General features: G+C 35.1%; 1 protein-coding gene across 4 annotated transcripts in view; it reads right to left on the reverse strand.

Annotated features, from left to right (window-relative positions):
* Positions 1 to 251: 251 nt before the first annotated feature.
* Positions 252 to 20,132, reverse strand: part of fnbp1a (formin binding protein 1a) — a 31,880-nt gene continuing 11,999 nt past the window's right edge. Inside the window, exons 7-18 of one of the 4 annotated variants that reach the window (XM_048209324.1) lie at positions 20,033 to 20,047; positions 16,252 to 16,380; positions 15,951 to 16,097; positions 9,329 to 9,508; positions 7,937 to 8,119; positions 7,681 to 7,695; positions 6,933 to 7,042; positions 6,183 to 6,315; positions 5,676 to 5,803; positions 5,117 to 5,259; positions 3,362 to 3,520; positions 252 to 1,040 (exon numbers count right to left, since the gene is read on the reverse strand). In XM_048209324.1, the coding sequence (XP_048065281.1) occupies positions 1,033 to 1,040; positions 3,362 to 3,520; positions 5,117 to 5,259; positions 5,676 to 5,803; positions 6,183 to 6,315; positions 6,933 to 7,042; positions 7,681 to 7,695; positions 7,937 to 8,119; positions 9,329 to 9,508; positions 15,951 to 16,097; positions 16,252 to 16,380; positions 20,033 to 20,047 (1,350 nt within the window). In that variant the 3' untranslated portion in view covers positions 252 to 1,032. Of the gene's footprint in view, positions 1,041 to 2,596; positions 3,521 to 5,116; positions 5,260 to 5,675; positions 5,804 to 6,182; positions 6,316 to 6,932; positions 7,043 to 7,680; positions 7,696 to 7,936; positions 8,120 to 9,328; positions 9,509 to 15,950; positions 16,098 to 16,251; positions 16,381 to 20,032; positions 20,048 to 20,132 lie in introns of those variants that run through there. The other 3 variants (XM_048209323.1, XM_048209325.1, XM_048209326.1) reach the window with 3 other exon arrangements.

Here is a 20,132-nt window from a genome sequence, read left to right on the forward strand (position 1 = left end):
AAAAACATTCTATCACAAGTCGGTTTAAAGACCCCTAAAGTTTGGGGTCAGTAAGATGTTTTTGAAATAAATCTCTTATGCTCACCAAGACTGCATTATTTGACCAAAAAAACAACAAAAAACAATGTCACATGATCCTTCAGAAATCATTCTAATAGGCTGATTTGCTGCTCAAGAAATATTTCTTATTATCAATGTTGAAATTGTAATTTTTTTCAAAAGAACAGCATTTATTTGAAATAGAAATCATTTTTTACATTATGTCTTTACTGTCACTTTTGATTAATTTAAAGAATGCTTGCGAAATACAGAAATATTTATTTCTTTGAAAAAAAAATTATATATTCTTACTGACCCCAAACCTTTTGATTTCAATAGTCATCACAGTCATCAACATCATATGAAAGAAAAGGGGTCTTAATCTTAAATTTCTTATAATTTCAACTTAATTAACTGCTCAAAATTGTGGCAGAAGAAGAAAAAAGGATATAAATACAGTGCCGCCTTGCAAACACTGTAATAACCGAAGAAAAAAACAAAAACAAAAAAACAATGCTATGCCTATAATGTAAAAAAAATGAGTCCCATTTATCCCCCACATTTTTATAGTTTTCACACAACTGAACAGTCTGCACTGACAAATATTCATTAAGTCTAATGTCTTCATGAGAAAGCTCCTCTCGGCTCTGAAGCAAGCCAGGCAATAACAAGACATGTACACGGCACTTACTCTGTGCCTCTGCAAACAAACCTAAAGGCTCTGCTCTGACGGCAAGCAGCTACGGCACAAGGCTAAATATTCTAGGTCCATACGAGAAGCAAGCTTTAGCAAATAATCAGCACGCTAGTCATGAAAAAGATCGGTTTGCATTATTATGGCAGACGAGAGGGTTCAGTGAAAGTGGTTGCGTTAAAAATGGAATATCCTTTCAGTTAGTCCCACATTGTCCCACATCTCTGACTACAGTTACAAGAGGAGGACGTTTCACGCAAGGACGCTTGCCCTGCCACTCCTGTGCCAGCCAAACACTTTTAGGGATCTGCAAAGAAAGGAACAGAAACAAAAAGCAAAAAAAGAAACAAATAAAAAAACAAAAAAAAAAACATCACACAAGACATGTTAGAGATGTTGCATAAGAATTGAACTATGATATTCCTGTACAATCGTTGATTCACAGACAGCAATGAAATGATGGGTTAAAAACGTTCAGTAAACCACAGAAGCTCAACTTCAGAGTACAGCTCCACTACGATATGTGAATTAAAGACAGAGACGGTATAAAACGATACAAAACTGTTCATATATTTAGCTTGCGACACTATTAAGCGTATTTAACAGCTGCTGATAAAGCTATGGACAAATTATGAATCCGTTAAGCAGCAATAAATAGCCTGTCTGGTTTATAGCATGCACACAGAGCGGTATTCCTGCTGTAAATATTCCTAATACGCACTGCGATGACCTTCTGGAAACTTCACGTTCTGTACGAATAACATGCATCTTTTGAATTATTGCTTCAACGCTCACTACACTGAAAGGCAACGTGTTAACTATGGGTTCGTCTGTATATTTTTTACTTCTAAAGCTGATCTTTTTTGTACAGCAGTAAATGCAAAGCTAGCAAAAGTCTCAAAGATACATGCATTAATTACTTGCGCTCTTCACACTTAATGATATGCATTTAAAGTGATAGTTCAACCAAAAATGAAAATTATCCCATGATTTACTCTCCGGGTCTATATGACTATCTTCTTTCAGACGAACATAATCAGAGATATATTTAATAATATCCTTAATAATATCCTATTTAATAATATCCTTGGGGCCAAAAAAATTGCATCCATCCATAATAAAATTAATCCATACAGCTCCAGGGATTTAAGAAAGGCCTTCTGAAGCAAAGCGATGGGTTTTTGTGAGAAAAATATCCATATTTCAAACTTTCAAATTCAAATAGCTAGCTTCTGGCAGACGACTGCGAAAATCGACTTGCGCCAAATGAGTAACCCCTGACGAGATGTATGACGCAGGATGTTGGATTAGCATAAGCTTAGACGCCTCTCACTATTTAAACCAGTGGTCTCAAACTCAATTCCTGGAGGGTCACCTGATCCAGTTAATCAAGGTCTTCAGGATTACTAGAAACTTCCAAGCAGGTGTGAGTTGGAGCTAAACTCTGCAGAGCTGTGGCCCTCCAGGAATTGAGTCTGAGACCACTGGTTTAAACAAATAGGGCTGGGCAACAAACTCAAGCTCCTCTTCACTTATATCAAAATCCTCCAACATTTCTCTTTAAAAACGGTCATTTTATACTTCTAATTCGTGACCGGTGTGCGTCGGGTCAGAGGATACTCTTCCGCCTTCTGTCGAAAGCTAGTTATTTTAGTTACTAAATAAATATGGATATTTTTCTTACAAAAACTCATCGCTTTGCTTCAGAAGGCCTTTATTAACCCCCTTGGAGCCTTATGGATTACTTTTATTATGGATGGATGCATTTTCAAAATGTGGCCCCCCCATTCACAACCATAATAAAGCTTGGAGGAGCAAATATATTTTTAAATATATTTCTGAAAGAAGATACATCATATACACCTAGGATGGCTTGAGGGTGAGTAAATCATGGGATAATTTTCATTTTTTGGGTGAACTATCCCTTTAAATTGAATGTGATTTGCCATTGGGGAAAGAAAAAAATCCTGTATATTCAGGATTTGAGGTACAAGGATGTACACCAACGTAAACATACCTGAGAAAATATTCTATTCCATCTCTCATGCAAAAGATTCTCTCAAGTCAGATATTTCGACGTCTTATTACAAAAATTATTACAATTAAAAACACACTTTGACTAGAGTTAAAATGCAGGATTGCTACTTATTCTGTAGTTTTAAGGTCAAAATATTAGTAAATTGTTTTTATTGCCAGAAGGTTTCAGAATGTTTGTTTTTCCACTCATTTCATAATCATTTTGCTGCTAATCTTAAAGTATTTGATTGCATGTAGATCATTAAAAAAATATGAACATGAATGAGTATCTAAATATCTTGGTTATAGCAGAAAACCACCATAATGCCAAGCTATAACGCTAAATATGAACATAATATGCCATTCCATCAGATATATAAAATTTCACAGCAGCTGTGTCTTTATTGCCTAATTTACCCTTATGGATGCGGAGACCAAAACCGAGAAATGACACATGGCATCTTGAACATGTACAAACAGGAATTGCTCTGCTGTCTGCTTCCTCTGTTCAATGAGGACATTTTCATGATCTTCTACTGTATGTACAGTTAAACGGCGTTCACTAATGACCCTTTCCGGGTGTGGCGTGGGATTATATGTATGTCATAGCACCTTTGGCATTCGTGTCCAAAAAGAGTTTGATGTAGGATGTGGGCACGTATCCCTCCTCGTCTTCGTTTTTGCGGACACGGGTCCATCCGTCACCCTTATCCTCCTCGATTACGTACAGCATTTCACCCTCGGCCATGGATATAGTTCCTTCGTTCTGACCTACAGATGCAAAAACACACAATGTTTATTTGTTTCCAAATCAAGCATGTCAACTTAATAAAAAAAAAAAAATCATAGTACTCTTTTTATTACTATATCAGCATCGTTCGATGACCAGTTTCACTGTTCAGTTTGTTTTATTTTTTTAGTTAATTTTCATTTTTATTAATTTAGCAGACACTTTTATCCAAAACGACTCACAAATTAAATGTCATTTTTAAATGTTATACTTGTTTATTTTGTTTTTATTATAATGTTTAGTTGAGTAAATTGTTTAAAGTTTTATTGTTAATTCTTAAATGTAATTGTATTTTTATTTTTGTTCATTTAAAATATTGTATTCATTTTTTTTTTTTTTTTTCTATTCTGCCAATTATCAATCCAATTTTGTATACATTGTATATTTATCGATCTTAAAATTGTTATATAAATTTTGTCAAATTAAATTAAATTACACTATGCTTAAATGCAGATTATTTTAGATATTTATAAAAATAAATGAAAAACCCATTTTGGTTGACACTACTTTAAAGGTGCCCTAGAATCAAAAATTGAATTTACCTTGGCATAGTTGATTAACAAGAGTTCAGTACATGGAAAAGACATACATTGAGTTTCAAACCCCACTGCTTCCTCCTTCTTATATAAATCTCATTTGTTTAAAAGACCTCCGGAAAACAGACGAATCTCAACATAACACCGACTGTTACGTAACATTAATATGTATGACCCCAATATTTGCATATGCCAGCTCATGGTCAAGGCATTACACAAGGGCAGCCAGTATTAACGTCTGGATCTGTGCACAGCTGAATCATCAGACTAGGTAAGCAAGCAAGGACAATAGCGAAAAATGGCAGATGGAGCAATAATAACTGACATGATCCATGATAACATGATATTTTTAGTGATATTTGTAAATTGTCTTTCTAAAGGTTTCGTTAGCATGTTGCTAATGTACTGTTAAATGTGGTTAAAGTTACCATCGTTTCTTACTGTATTCGCGGAGACAAGAGCCGTCGCTATTTTCATTTTTAAACACTTGCAGTCTGTATAATTCATAAACAACTTCATTCTTTATAAATCTCTCCAACAGTGTAGCATTAGCCGTTAGCCACGTAGCACAGCCTCAAACTCATTCAGAATCAAATGTAAACATCCAAATAAATACTATACTCACAGGAATCGATGCATGCATGCAGCATGAATGACTAACATCTTGTAAAGATCCATTTTGAGGGTTATATTAGCTGTGTGAACTTTGTTTTTGCACTGTATTATAGTCGAGAGCTCGGAGGGCAGAGAGTGAGAGATTTAAAGGGGCCACAGCCTGAATCGGTGCATAGTTAATGATGCCCCAAAATAGGCAGTTAAAAAAATTAATTAAAAAAAATCTATGGGGTATTTTGAGCTGAAACTTCACAGACACATTCAGGGGACACCTTAGACTTACATCGTTTGAAAAGATGTTCTACGGCACCTTTAAACTTATTATCCCAGAAACTTCATAACCACTGAGCAATCATGAATTTCTGCCACAGTTTTTAACACATTTTTGCTTCTGGGAGATGATTAAGTGATTTTTTTCCCAATTACCTTCAAATGGATAAAGTGCTTTGCATGTTCCAATAGTGGGTAAAGGTTCCTCATCATCAAATTCGTCATCAAACTCAGTACTGCGCGATTTGAACTGCATCGTCGTCTCTGTGCTGGGGTCTTCCGTGTAGCTGCCATCCGGACTATGTGCAGAAGACATGCAATGCGTAAAACAGACAAAATTAACTTTGACGTTATAGTCAGATTATCCAGTTAATGTTACACCATCGCATGCCTCACGTGAGGCTGTACTGAATTCACAATCCGCCTATAGGATTACTGTAGTGTGTAAATAAGATCAGTATTAATAGCATCAAACCGCATTATATCATTTTTATATAAAGTCCACTTGTAATGTAAGTAAAGTTTTTTTTTTGATAACGTCAAATAGTGCAGAGATGCATCCACAGTCTTTTTGGGGAAGTTTCAAGTAATGAAAGTTAAGAGTATGTTTTCTAAGTAAAATGAACTCTCATTACATGAGCCTTTTAAGGAAATGTGACATATCTCCTTCAGTGCATCAAGTTTGGCAGACCCTGCTGTCTAGGGACTGAAGTACCTCTCTCGGTTTTGACCGTAGTTGTTTGTAAGAGGTGTGTTGCCCTGCGAGTCAAAATGACTGCTCTGTCTTCTCTGAGACTCCGATCCCTTTTCAAGTAACTTCCTCTCCACCTCCGTCAGCCAGCCCTGAGAACACACAAACAACAGATCTTTCTATTTGTAATAGTTAATCATTCTAATCAAATCAAATCAAATCAAATCAAATCACTTTGTCACAACACCATGAACACAAGTGTACAGGTGGTGAAATTCTTTGGTGCAATTTCTGCAGCATGAATATATAGAAGACAAGTATATACACAAACACATGTACAGTATTAAAAATATTCACAATTTACAATGTACACAGTCTACATACTTAAATACAGGTAGTAAACATTATATAAAATACAATATTTTACTATACACAGAGCATGAGACAAAAAAACCACATAAATCACAGTATAAATATTCACTGATACTATTGACATTTGAAGGTATCTGGCCGAATTTGTTAGGGTCTCACCTCAAATTTCTGTGCCTCAAGTTGCAATTTTTCCAAGCTTTGTGTGATTTCTTCTAACCGTGGATCTATACTGTCTGGATCCCCCAAGTGAGGATTCTTAATGTAGACGTCTTTCATTTTAGTCAGGGCATCCCTACAAACAATTATAAGAAGAGTTAGTAGAAACAATAAGCCTATGAAAGTGTTTGTTACATCAACATTACATTATTTAAGATTGTTCATCAAATTTTTTTTTGATGTTTTTGATAGCCTCTTATGCTCACCAAGGCTGCATTTATTTATTTAAAATAACTGATTTCTATATGAATATATTTTAAAACACAATTTATTCCTGTGATGGCAAAGCTGAATTTTCAGCCTTCATTACTCCAGTCTTCAGTGTCACATAATCCTTCAGAAATCATTCTAATATGCTGATTTGGTGGTCAAAAAACATTTCTTATTAATATCAATGATGAAAACAGTTGTGCTGCTTAATATTTTTGTGGGAATGCAACTTTTTTTGAACAGAAAGTTCAAAAGAACAGAATTTATTTGAACTTAAAATATGTTGTAGCATTATAAATGTCTTTACTGTCACTTTTGATCAATTTATTGCATCCTTACTGAACAAAAGTATAATTTCCTTAAAAAAAAAAAATCATACTTTTGAAAGGTAGTATATGTTTTAAACAATTTTGTCCATGATGATGAGGTATTTTGCAGGAAGGCTGTTACTACTACCAGCATGGCAGCTACTGGATGATTTACCTCTGATCCATCTCTTTCTGGATGTCCTTGTTGATGTCATTGAGCTTGGCTTGTAGTTTCTTCCTCCTCTGCTCGGGGGGCAGATGACTGTAATCCTCCTGGCCTGTTCCCTGTAAAAAGATACAGAAAATTATTAGTGGAAAAATAACAAACCAAACACAACAGATTCATACATTGATTATGGCCTGTCCTGTCTTAAAGGGATAGTTCACCCAAAAATGAAAATTCTGTCATCATTTACTCCCCCTCAGGTTGTTCCAAACCTGTATACATTTCTTTGTTCTGTTGAACACAAAGGAAGATATTTTGAAGAATGTGAGAAACTGAACAGTTTTGGGGCACCATTGACTTTCATAGTATTTTTTTTCCTACTATGGAAGTCAATGGTGCCCCAAAGCAGCCTGGTTACAAACTTTCTTCAAAATATCGTCCTTTGTGTTCAGCAGAACAAATAAATTTACACAGATTTGGAACAACTTGGGGGTGAGTAAATGATGACAGAATTTTCATTTTTGGGTGAACTATCCCTTTAAGTGGGCAGTTCTTGGACAGAATAAGCTATAATGTGACTTCATGCCAAAAATTTGACTGTCAAATCATATTTACTTAATTTCCATAACTTACTTTACTTCAACCATTGAAAATTCAATGTGTAGCCAAAATGAAAATGCATAATATATAAAATAAATGTTTATAATGAAAAGTCTTGAGGATTTTATAGCACATTTTAATATCAAGTCAGACTTACCAGCTTTAGAGAAAGCTGTGAATGTTAAGACAAAAAAAAGCGTGTTAGGGGAAACGGTTAATACACACACAGAGAAAACATGGAGTTTTATGTTTCTGTTAAGACAGATATGTTTAGGATGGCATTGATAAAAGCATGAGAATGAGACACTTTACTTTAGAAACAAACTGAGCTGATGGTGCTTTAGTGTTTGGAGTCATCCAATCAGATCCACGGGAAACACACACACAGGTGACGTGGCGGCTCGTCAACTTACCCCACGTTTCAGGCTCCGCAGGCAGTGCATTTTGTGTTTGGTGCTCATGAAGTCATTGAGGCGCTGGCTCAGGGGCTCCTTGGGCTGCTGTGGGGACTGGGGGCCGTTGAGGAGGCCGTCCGGAGACGGGGAGGTGGGGGGAGGGGGAGGGGGCTGGCGGGGCGACGCTAACAAAGACATAAGCTACAGATGAGGGTGTGATGGAGCACATTGAGAAATGGAATGGAGAAAGACAGGAAGAGAGAAGATGAAGAGAGAGAAATATTCAAGGCCAAAGCCAATTCAGAGTTTCTTATGCGGTGACAAAAAACTCATTGCAAACTTTATTAAAGGTGTTGCATGTAATCCAGTATATTCTCAAGTTTACAAACTGTGGCGCTATCAAAACAATCGTTTTTCTAATGCATAAAACAGATAATGAATCTGCTTAAAGTCACCATAAATTATTATTTTTTATGGAATATTGCAGAATTTATTTAATATTTAATCAAAGCTTTATTCACCCTCAAGCCATCCTAGGTGTATATGACTTTATTCTTTCTGATGAACATAATTGTAGAAATATTAATAAATATTCTGATGCATCCAAGCTTTATAATGGCAGTGATAGGGCTCAATGAGTATGAGCTGATCCATCATAAATATGTGCTCCGCATGGCTCTGGGGGGTTAATAAAGTCCTTCTGAAGTGAAACGATGCGTTTGTGTAAAAAAAAAAATCCATATTTAACAAATTATGAACTAAAATATCTCGCTTCCGCACGAGCCGCCTTCTTTATTCAATGCACGCAGAAAGTGTCAAACTCTTGCAGTTCACAAAGTTTATGCTAAGTCCTACGCCTTCACTATTTGACTTACGGAAAAAGTGAATCTGACGTGACGCCAGTTTACACTTTCTTCGTAACTTCAAAACGGAAGGCGGCTCGTGCGGATGTGGGATATTTTACTTCATAACTTGTTAAATATGGATATATTTTTTTACACAAATGCATCGTTTCGCTTCAAAAGGACTTTATTAACCCTCCGGAGCTGTGTGGAGCACATATTTATGATGGATGGATGTGGATGGATGCACTTTCTTCAGCTCATATTCGTTGATCCTCGCTCACTGCCATTATAAAGCTTGGATGCATCAGGACTTTTATTAATATTTCTTCGATTGTGTTCATCAGAAAGAAGAAAGTCATATACACCTAGGATGGCTTGAGGGTGAGTAAAGCTTGGGCTAATTTTCATTTCAAAGTGAACTAATCCTTTAATAGCAATAAAACTACTTGAATATAACTGCATCTCAATGGACAATAATTGTGCAGTGTAGTTTTCTGTTCTTTTATTTGCATATTTGTGATTTTTAGCATGTGTTTATGATCCAAAGATCCGTCTGATGCCATACCTTATTTCTCTTGAGTAAAGGCCACAGTTTGCTCCTGCTCCGGCGTCTGCTCTCTCCGCGAGCATTCAGGAAGCTTGATTCTGACACTGCCCTCTTCATTGACACACTGTAGTCCTCAAACTCCACGTCACCCGGCGGCTCAAAGCCAGACTTGTATGATTCTACAACTTGCTTACTATCCTGAGATTAAAAACAGGATTAAAAATGTCAGTAATTAACAGTTACTTTGTTATTTTGGCCAATATTGTGATCATGATTATTTAACACAAAAACTCATTGAAAATTCTGTCATTAATTACTCACTCTCATGTCGTTCCAAACTCGTTAGACTTTCGATCATCTTTGGAACACAAATTAAGATATTTTTGATTAAAATCCGATGGCTCAGTGAGGCCTGCATTGCCAGCAACACAATTAACACTTTCAATGCCCAGAAAGCTACTAAAGACGTATTTGTGTAAACAGTTCATGTGACTACAGTGGTTCAACCTTAATGTTATGAAGCTTTGAAAATACTTTTTGTGCGGCAAAAAAACTAAATAATAACTTTATTCAACAATATCTAGTGATGGGCGATTTCAAAACACTGCTTCATGAAGTGCGTATCAAACTGCCAAAGTCACGTGATTTCAGTAAACGAGGCTTCGTTACGTCATAAGTGTTTCGAAATTTCAATGGTACACCACTGGGGGGCGTGGCTTTGGCAGTTTGATACACGCTCTGAACCACTGATTCGAAACAAAAGATTCGTAAAGCTTCGATTTGTTTTGAAATCGCCCATCACTAAATATTGTTGAATAAAGTCGTTATTTTATTTTTTCTCGTCACTTCACAACATTAAGTTTGAACCACTGTAGTCACATGAACTGATTTAAATATGTTTTAGTAGCTTTCTGGGCATCTGAAAGTGTTAATTAACTTGCTGGCAAAGGAGGCCTCACTGAGCCATCGGATTTTATCAAAAATATCTTAACCCTTATAGGGTCTTTGGGGTCTGCACAGACCCCAAAAGACGTTTGCTCAAATAAAAAAAAATATTCTCTTTGTCCAAATGACATGAAACTTTGTACCGTTGTTAACACTTTCTAGATCTACAAAGAAAAAAAAATCGGAGTGATATCTTGTTTTTATGTTAGTGTAAAAAAAAGGGTCACACTCAGGGTCTTCGGGGTCTCCACAGACCCCAGGCAATAAAATGTAATTTTGTTATAAAATAACTGCTTTTTAAAAAACAAATGTAATTTTACTCTGTTTATTAATGTTTTTACTTCATATTTGTGCAGTTTTTGGAGGATTTCTCGTATCTTTTAAATTTATATAAATAAATAAATTAATTAATATTTTTACAAAAACAGCTTTTTATGTAAAATTCACTTTATAAAAGACCCACATTTCTAACTTTCATTCATGGGGATAACATGGATAATTTGACATGGTTTAGTGTAAGATTTTTGCCCATCTTTTGAAAAATGCAGTTTTAAAAGTAAAAAAAAAATCACTTTTACCAGTAGATGGCTGCAGAGCTCCACTATTTGCTATGTGCTATCTGACTGACTGAAAGACATCTTTTCATAAGTTTTTTTTTGTTGGATTCATATCTAAATGTTATGAAATCACAATTATAAAAATAAAAAATACTTTTTGTCAAAGTTTAGCATTTTTTGTACTGAAAAAAATTAATTTTTCCAAAATGTTGATTTTGAGGATGAATTTTGTCCATTTTCACAGTGGAGTCTCATCATAATGTAACAATATTGAAAAACTATTTTTTTTCATTACAAAAAATACTAAACTTTGACAAAAAGTACCCTTTATTGTTATAATTGTGATTTCATAATATTTAGATATGAATCCAACTGAAAAAAACTTATGAAAAGATGTCTTTCAGTCATTCAAATAGCACATAGCATATAGTGGAGCTCTGCAGCCATCTACTGGTAAAAATGATAGTTTTTTTACTTTTAAAACTGCATTTTCCAAAAGATGGGCAAAAATCTTACACTAAACCATGTCAAATTATCCATGTTATCCCCATGAATGAATTTTAGAAATGTGGGTCTTTTATAAAGTGAATTTTACATAAAAAGCTGTTTTTGTATAAAAACCTATTTAAAAAAAATATTTTTTAATTTATTTATATAAATTTAAAAAATATGATAAATCCTCCAAAAACTGTACAAACATAGAGTAAAAACATTAATAAACAGAGTAAAATTAAATGTATTTTAAAAAAACAAGTATTTTGTTACAAAATTGCATTTTGTTGCCTGGGGTCTGTGGAGACCCCGAAGACCCTGAGTGTACTTCCCAAACGAAGACCGCATAAGGGTTAATTTGTGTTCCGAAGATGAACGAAGGTCTTACGTGTGTGGAACAACATGAGGGTGAATAATTAATGACAGAATTTTCATTTTTGGGTGAACTAACCCCTTAAAGATACATACTCACACCATAGGGTTGCTGTAAATAATTGTAAATCGTTTTATAAATAATTAAGTAAATAATATTATATTCAAAATATTTATAATTTTTTTTTTATCATTGTCTATCCCATAGGAAACAATATCATGGATGATTTCCTATGGGAATACAGACTTCTCCAATGTGAGCTACAGGTTAATCCAACCCATCGTCACAACAATTATGTCCTACAGACTATGAAATGCACATCCACCATAGAAATAAGACTGCTGTAAATCCCTTCGATCTAATCCCTCTCCTGCAGTTCAGGTCAGACCAAGAGACTATTTTTAGCATATTTACGGCATCCTCAACCCTACCACATGAACAAATGACTTCTATAAGAGGTTGAGTTAATGTAGGGCTGCTTCATATGGCCAGCGCACTATCTCTGAAAAGACATACACATTCTGTACACACACACACACACACACAGCCCAAAAGCCACAGAGAGGCTTAAGTCTTTGTTGTTAAGCCACTTCAAATCTGCTGCAAAACCCAGCTTGTATGAGTCAATTAGTGCTGCGCTGGAAATTAGACTTCCCATCTGCCATATTTGGACAGGGCGGCGAAGGGCACATGAGCACTGGGACGGGATTTAGCAGATGAGACAGACAACAAGCACATCAGCCGTTAGCTGCCAGCGATTCCCCCGCAGCTGTAAATTATTGATGGTAACCTGGGCGACGATGCTCCATTACAATCACCACTCGTTAGCTTGTAAGTGGGCCAGCGATAATCACAGAAATCCTGTCAGCGTTTTGAAGTGCTATATTATTCATCTGCTGGCTTAATTTAGAAAAGTGATTTCACCTCGCAGCTGGAAAACTCCCATGTGCTGCTTTTTTTCAAATCATATGTGACATGGTGCATCAATAAGTCATTGAATATTAATTATTAGTTGCCCTTATTTCCTCTGCCTCCTTTAATTTTTTTTTTTTTTGTGAAGTGTTTTTATACATCTGTTTTTATTTAATTTTTATAGTCTGAATTGTGAAGCACTTTGAGCGGAATTTTTTATGCAAACTTTTTTTTGAAAGCAATTAATACTTTTAATTCAGCAACAAATCAGCATATTAAAAAGATTTCTGAAAAATCATGTGACACTGAAGACTAGAGTAATAATGCTGAAAATTCAGCTTTGCCATCAGAGAAATTTTTAAAATATATTCAAATAGATAAATGTTATTTTAAACTGCATTAATATTTCACAATATTACTTTTTACGTGCATACTTTTTACTGTATTTTGATCAAATTAATGCAGCCTTGGTGAGAATAAGAGATTTTTTTCAAGAAAAAAATCATACTTACCACACATTTTGAACATATATATTGCATAAAAATTTGTGAGTAACACTTAACAATAAGGTGAACTAACAAAAATACTTCTAAAGCTTAATGTTAAATTCAACATTTACTTATATATTGCTAAAATCAAAAATTGTATCTGTTAATATTTTTTTTTAATGGACCTGAGCTAATATAAACTAACAATAAACAGTAATATTTTTATTAAGTAACATTAAAAAAGATTGTAACATATGTATTGCTCAATGTTAAGGTATTAACTAATGTTAACTAATGGGACCTTATTGTAAAGTCTTACTATTATTATTGATTATATAAGCAATATCACACAAGTAGCCGTGCGATATCGCTTTATATCAGCACGGCCGTGATTCGTCCATAGGTAATCACAGCGTGCTGATATAAAGCCATATCGCACGCCGACGAGTGTGATATTGCGTTTATACAACAGTTCGACGGCATAAGTGAGTAAATAAATAAGAAACAACGTGTATTTAAAACCCTCTTTTGTGCAGAATTACTTCCTTCCGCCACAGATTCAAATCTCAAGTTGACAGTTTAGCAGTTGAGCCCAAGCCTCCATTACCAATTCTAAAACATCACATTAGAACTAGTAACGAAGGAACGCTGTGTAGCTTATAGTATTATGTAGAGTATTACAGTATTATGAGAGAGCGATCGACTAAACAAGTATATTACTTGCATCTGATATAGCACTCACTCTTCAGGTCGATGTCTGTAATATTATATCCATTATAAAAAAATCTGTTTGAATGTCCGCTGAGAATATCTTTGTCTTTGTCCTTTTAAGAGGTGTGGGGATTTCCCACAGTGCTAAAACATCTTCCTTATTCTGAATCACTCATAAGAGTCTAATGGTGTAATAATATAACTCTCACTGAAGTCCATATCACGATCACTAATGGACTTTTTCTCACTACCAAATACGGCATATTATTTATATAAAATAATATTTATTGAACAACAATATTTAAATTAACAACAATAGCCATTATAAAGACAATAGGAAATAAACACAAGCAAGCAATTTAGTCAAACGTACAAGAGCAGCGCTCTAGTACAGGATTTAAGTTAAATATAGCCTAAATATAAAGATATGAAACTTAATTTCCCCCTCAACCCAAATTGTTTTGCTCTAGAACAAGTAATAGATTAATAAGACCAAAGATTGCCCATTTGATATACCCCAAATGAATTATATCGCATGTTTAACCACTATCTACATAAGAGCCAGTGGCAAATTCCCGAAGGCCTGGCTGCGATGAAGCTGCGGGTACATGAGTGCTGAACGGCTGCTAACGAAAGCGTCTAAAATTGTAAAATCGCGCTATGTTTATGTATGAGCCACATATTTGAGGTCTAAATAACTACATTCTCACCTAAAAAAACTCTTAAAACTACAACAGCAGTATTTGTAAAAAAATATGGTGAATTTGCTCAACCACCATGACAGTCGCCGGAAGCGGAGCAATACAAGTGGTGAAACGGTTCCAGTGCTGATACTGGGGGAATATTGCACAGATTCGAAAACCAGAACGAACTGTTGTATAAAGATTCTTAGAAACTGAATTAGTGGTGCAGATATTACACTACTTCATATTTAAGTAGTAATCTGAGTCTAAGACTGATTTGCAAATCTTTTTGACTGATTCATTAAAGGTGCCATCGAACGTTTTTTTACAAGATGTAATATAAGTCTAAGGTGTCCCCTGAATGTGTCTGTGAAGTTTCAGCTCAAAATACCCCATTGATTTTTTTAAATTAATTTTTTAACGGCCTATTGTGGGGCATAATTGGAAATGCACTGATTCAGGCTGCAGCCCCTTTAATTGCTCGCGCTCTCGGCCCCCTCCCGAGCTCTCGACTCTATCATTGCATAAACAAAGTTCATACAGCTAATATAACCCTCAAAATGGATCTTTACAAAGTGTTCATCATGCATGCTGCATGCATACATCGGATTATGTGAGTATAGTATTTATTTGGATGTTTACATTTGATTCTGAATGAGTTTGAGGCTGTGTTCTGTGGCTAAAGCTAACATTACACACTGTTGGAGAGATTTATAAAGAATGAAGTTGTGTTTATGCATTATACAGACTGCAAGTGTTTAATAATGAAATTCTTGTCTCCATGAATACAGTAAAAAACTATGGTAACTTTAACCACATTTAACAGTACATTAGCAACATGCTAACGAAACATTTAGAAAGACAATTTACAAATATCACTAAAAATAGTTATTATTGCTCCATCTGCCATTTTTCGCTATTGTTCTTGCTTGCTTACCTAGTCTGATGATTCAGCTGTGCACAGATCCAGACGTTAATACTGGCTGCCCTTGTGTAATGCCTTGAACATGGCATATGCAAATATTGGGGTCGTACATATTAATGATCCCGACTGTTACGTAACAGTCTGTGTTATGTTGAGATTTGCCTGTTCTTCGGAGGTCTTTTAAACAAATGAGATTTATATAAGAAGGAGGAAACAATGGAGTTTGAGACTCACTGTGTGTCATTCCCATGTACTGAACTCTTGTTATTCAACTATGCCAAGATAAATTCAATTTTTAATTCTAGGGCACCTTTAAAAGAACCGATCTAAAAGAGTCATTAGACATTGATTGGGCATTGTGTTTTAATGGAATCAATTCTGAACAAGATCCAGTTCTTGATTCTCCACCACACTGCTAAAAAGGTATTTTTATGGCCTAAATAAAATATTTTCATTGAATAAGATATTCTGGCAATAGGCTGATTAACAGATGACTATGTAATCCGGAACCACAGTGCATTTTCAGCATAAAGGAGCCATAGTAATTAACGTACCATTTTAGGTTCGATGGATTCAGCTGCCTTGGTCATGCCGTCCAGACACTTGCTGACGATGGGTAATACTTTACGCTCAACCTCAGTGTACACCCGCATGCTCTCCCTCACCCTACCCACCCGCCTCTCCTCCATCTCTTGTATCCTCTGCAAAAGAGAAAACACAATATTACATTGAGAAGTTCATAGTCCAACTGATGCATATCAGACATAAAAGTAAAGTTTAATAGCATATTTTTCTTTTATCAACATTATAATATTTTAATATAATGTTTTGTTTATGATCAAGACAAACTCTTACTTGAAAGATATGTGGTATGAGGGTATAGTAGTGCTCGTGTTGGTCCTTGTTGAACTTCTGCAGGTATGTCAGGTACTCGTTTTTACTGTCTTCGGCTACCTGATGCCTCATCTGAGCTTGCTGTTTCGCCTAAGAATACAGATAGCACAATAGACAGAGAGACAAAAATCATTAAGATCCTTTCCATAAGGATGAGGTCAGAACGTAAAGGGCAAGGACTGACAAATAAAACGATCACCTTTGTGACATGACAAGTAAACAAACAGTGAGAGTCAATTAGCAGATTACAGAAAGATATAAAGATGTAGTCTGATGTCAACTTCAGATCAATAAAGTCAGCGATCTACACACTTAACCAAGCGCTCTGTTCGAGAGTGAGAGAGAACAAACAATGCGAACATCACAGAAATATAATCAAATGATGCAGTCACGAAAAATAACACAAAAGCTATGTTTATCAGTAATTCATTCAGCAGCATTGTGGGTCAAATTTTTTTACATAGAGTTTAACTGATAGGAGAATTATTTTCAGTTGACTATTTACATCGCATACTGGTATCACAATGTAATAATTTACTTTACACAACATTTACTGAGCATCCACTCAACAATAAGCAAAAACAAAAAATGTGCATTATCCGATAACAAGGCCGTCGGTTGATTTACCGCTGAACTGACACATGGGAGCATTAGTCAGTCCCTCCAGAAAAACGCGATTATGCGATCGCCTGATTTCATGCATAATCAGCCAAAGTCCGCATATTTATTGCAGCATATTTATGCATAAATTGCCGATTTCAGCAAGCAAAATATATGCGGGGCTAGCATGATATCATAAAAGTCACATATATCTTAGCAGAAAGTTGAAAAATGTTGCGTTTACTTCACACTAGTAAAGCCTTCCTTTTGTAAAGCTACAGAACTTGTTTGACTCAATGTTTTGTAAGTTTGAGCCATGTGTTAATTAAGTTCTGAAATAAAACAGAATGAGAACTTAAATATTCTGTGATTTAGTATGCTTGCTTATCATAGGAAGTAATAGGAAATTACTCTTTACATTAAAGTAGTAGCCTAGTGAGAACAGGGTGTTGGGGGAATCACCTTTTATTTTTTTCTGTTTTTCATCAAACCGCAGTTTTTGCAAGTTCCCGCAATTTCATCGCATAAAATTGCAAAAATATCCCGCATATTCCATCGCATTTTTTAAGAAAACGTGCCGCAAAATCAAGCATTTTAGCCCGCAACAATCACAAAAAAATTCCGCGTTTTTCTGGAGGGACTGATTAGTACATTTACTTAGTTAAATTCGGCATGAAACAGAAGATGCCATGGTCTTTTCTTCTCTATTGTGATGTATATCCGAGTGAAACGGCTTCTCAAACAAGAAAAAATGTAGGGCGGGACTTGATTTTGTCCATGGGTAATTGATTAGATGGTTGTGGTTTGCTATTGGTCGATCTCATGTAAACGCCACATCCAGTAAACACCAGAGAAGAAAAGAGATGTCACTGCAAGAAGGAGGGGAACTTATTTTGATTCTATTAATTTTCGATGAATTTTAGAAAAATAATTATATGTACAGGTAAATCATTCATAATAATACTGCAATTTTCCACACACACAAAAAAGAACACTCTGTTTTGATTTCATGGTGACTTTAAGCAGACTTTAAGTTGTCAAATGATGCTTTAATCTCGAAATGGTGATATACTGTCTATGACTAAACTTTAACTGTGAGGCACTTATATATTTTTACATATAAAGATGCATCTATTCTGTGAAAATTAAACAAAAAGAAGAAAAAAAATCTCAATCTCAGTCTAATTTCTGACGAGTGTTAAGCAAAATAGTCAATTTTAGTATTTTTTTTAAATTATTTTATTATTATTATTACTAGTAGTAGTAGTAGTAGTATATTATTTTTATTATTTATTTTAATGCATTATAAAAATGATAAATGTTTCAAACAACAGTTTGCTACATGACCTCATCAATTTGCACATTTCATTCATCTAATGGAGTTGAAATAGTTACAGTATAAAAAAAATACGTCAAAGCCTTTGCATTCTCTCGCAAATGTTTTGTGTTCTCCCACCACCATATCCCTTTAAGCCCGAAGTATACTTCATTTTTTTTATGCATACGCGCACAGTTGAACGCACAGCCTTGCAAAGTATACTTCGTTTGACTTGTACGCATACACAGGCGTTCGACGCATGCGCAGTTTTGCGCAATCTCTCACCACGAGTTACAACCCATGTAAATATCTGTGTATTCTTTCATGCTAGAGTTGTACAAATATAGGTACTTTCTAACATCTTCATATAATCTCTCATCTATATAGGCCTCCATTGTCGCTGTAGCTTGCATAAGTTCCAGTCTGTTCTGTTTATGTAGTTTTTCTTCAACTACCTTGTGAATCAACGCCCCAAGGGCACGGTTGCCACCTTGTGGATAAACTAATTACTGCAAAAAAAAGTGTGAGGTTACAAAAATCCGGCGGTGCGCGTACAGTACATGCGTACTCTTCTGATGACGAAATTCGCGTCACGCACACTGTAAAAAGTGAAGTCTTTGCACCCATTTTGAGTATAAATGTCTTAACTCATGGTAGTCTTGATTAAATAATGAGTCAAAAAAGATGCATTTGATATTCCTTCAGGATCATTTGAAATTGGAAATGGAAGCTCAAGTTGAATGCATTGCATTGTGGGATATCTCACTGAGTGAGCTCTGGTTGTATACTGCACACACTGACTAATGTAAGTTGGGTACCCCACTATATATAAAACAATATACTCCAGAAATAGTATGAGTAGTTTGCTAATGATGAAGAAGACAAGAGTAACACGATGGTGTACCGACAGTGTATGAGAAAATACACACACAAACACACACATACACACACACTAAAATGACAATGAATGTTCCAAAACATAATGTGAAAATGGTCCAAATTATTCGCACCAGACATCCATTCATCATGCATACTAACTAAACACATACAGCAGACCAAAAAAGCATTTGGATACTTAAGTCACAAATTTGCGAATGTCATTGCATTAAACACAAAATATAAATACAAGTTGCGATGCATATGCAAAAAAATGTAAAGCTTTTCACAAAAATGACTTCACTAAACTTGCCATTTTTGCTCAATGACTTTTAACCCACTGACGTTTTTGTGGATTTTCAATTATTTTCAATTTCTCACATGTGTACTGGAAGCATAACCACAGGTGTTGTTCAGCACAATAACTATTTTCCACTAAAATTTTGCAACCACAAAGTGTCACAATATTTTTTTTATTAACTTTGAACAACATATCTATAGCTTAACAGTGCGTTTGTGCTACTTGATTTAATACTGCAAATAATGCAATGAAATTTGTTTATTTTAAAGTGTCTAAATGCTTTTAGTGGCCACTGTAAAATATACAACATCATGTACATGAACCAGACAGTGTGCACAGACTCTCAAACTCAGGACTTTTTGTGGTTGACAGTAATAGCTATTGATTTTGTGTAACCCTTACAACGTAGCCCATTTTCGCAATCGAAATGCATTTTAACATCAGTCTTCCATGACAAGTCTTATTCTGTACATTAGTACAAGGTGAATACAGGAAAGATTCGCTGCAAGCATAGACGTGAACGTAACAAAAGCTAAAAACGAAAAAACAACGAAAATTACGACAAACACTCTTTGCTGATATGGGTAATACACCGAACAAGTTAACAAACTCCTCACCGACAAAGACGACTCTTGGTTCAAACCTACCTTGAGAGAACACCGCTTTAAGACATGTTAAAAAACAAAGACAGAGTCGATTAGTGTCACAGACACACTAATAACAGAACTTACTTAAGAAGACATCTAT

Source organism: Megalobrama amblycephala, linkage group LG12 (genome assembly GCF_018812025.1).
Source record: "Megalobrama amblycephala isolate DHTTF-2021 linkage group LG12, ASM1881202v1, whole genome shotgun sequence".
Lineage (NCBI taxonomy): Eukaryota > Metazoa > Chordata > Actinopteri > Cypriniformes > Xenocyprididae > Megalobrama > Megalobrama amblycephala.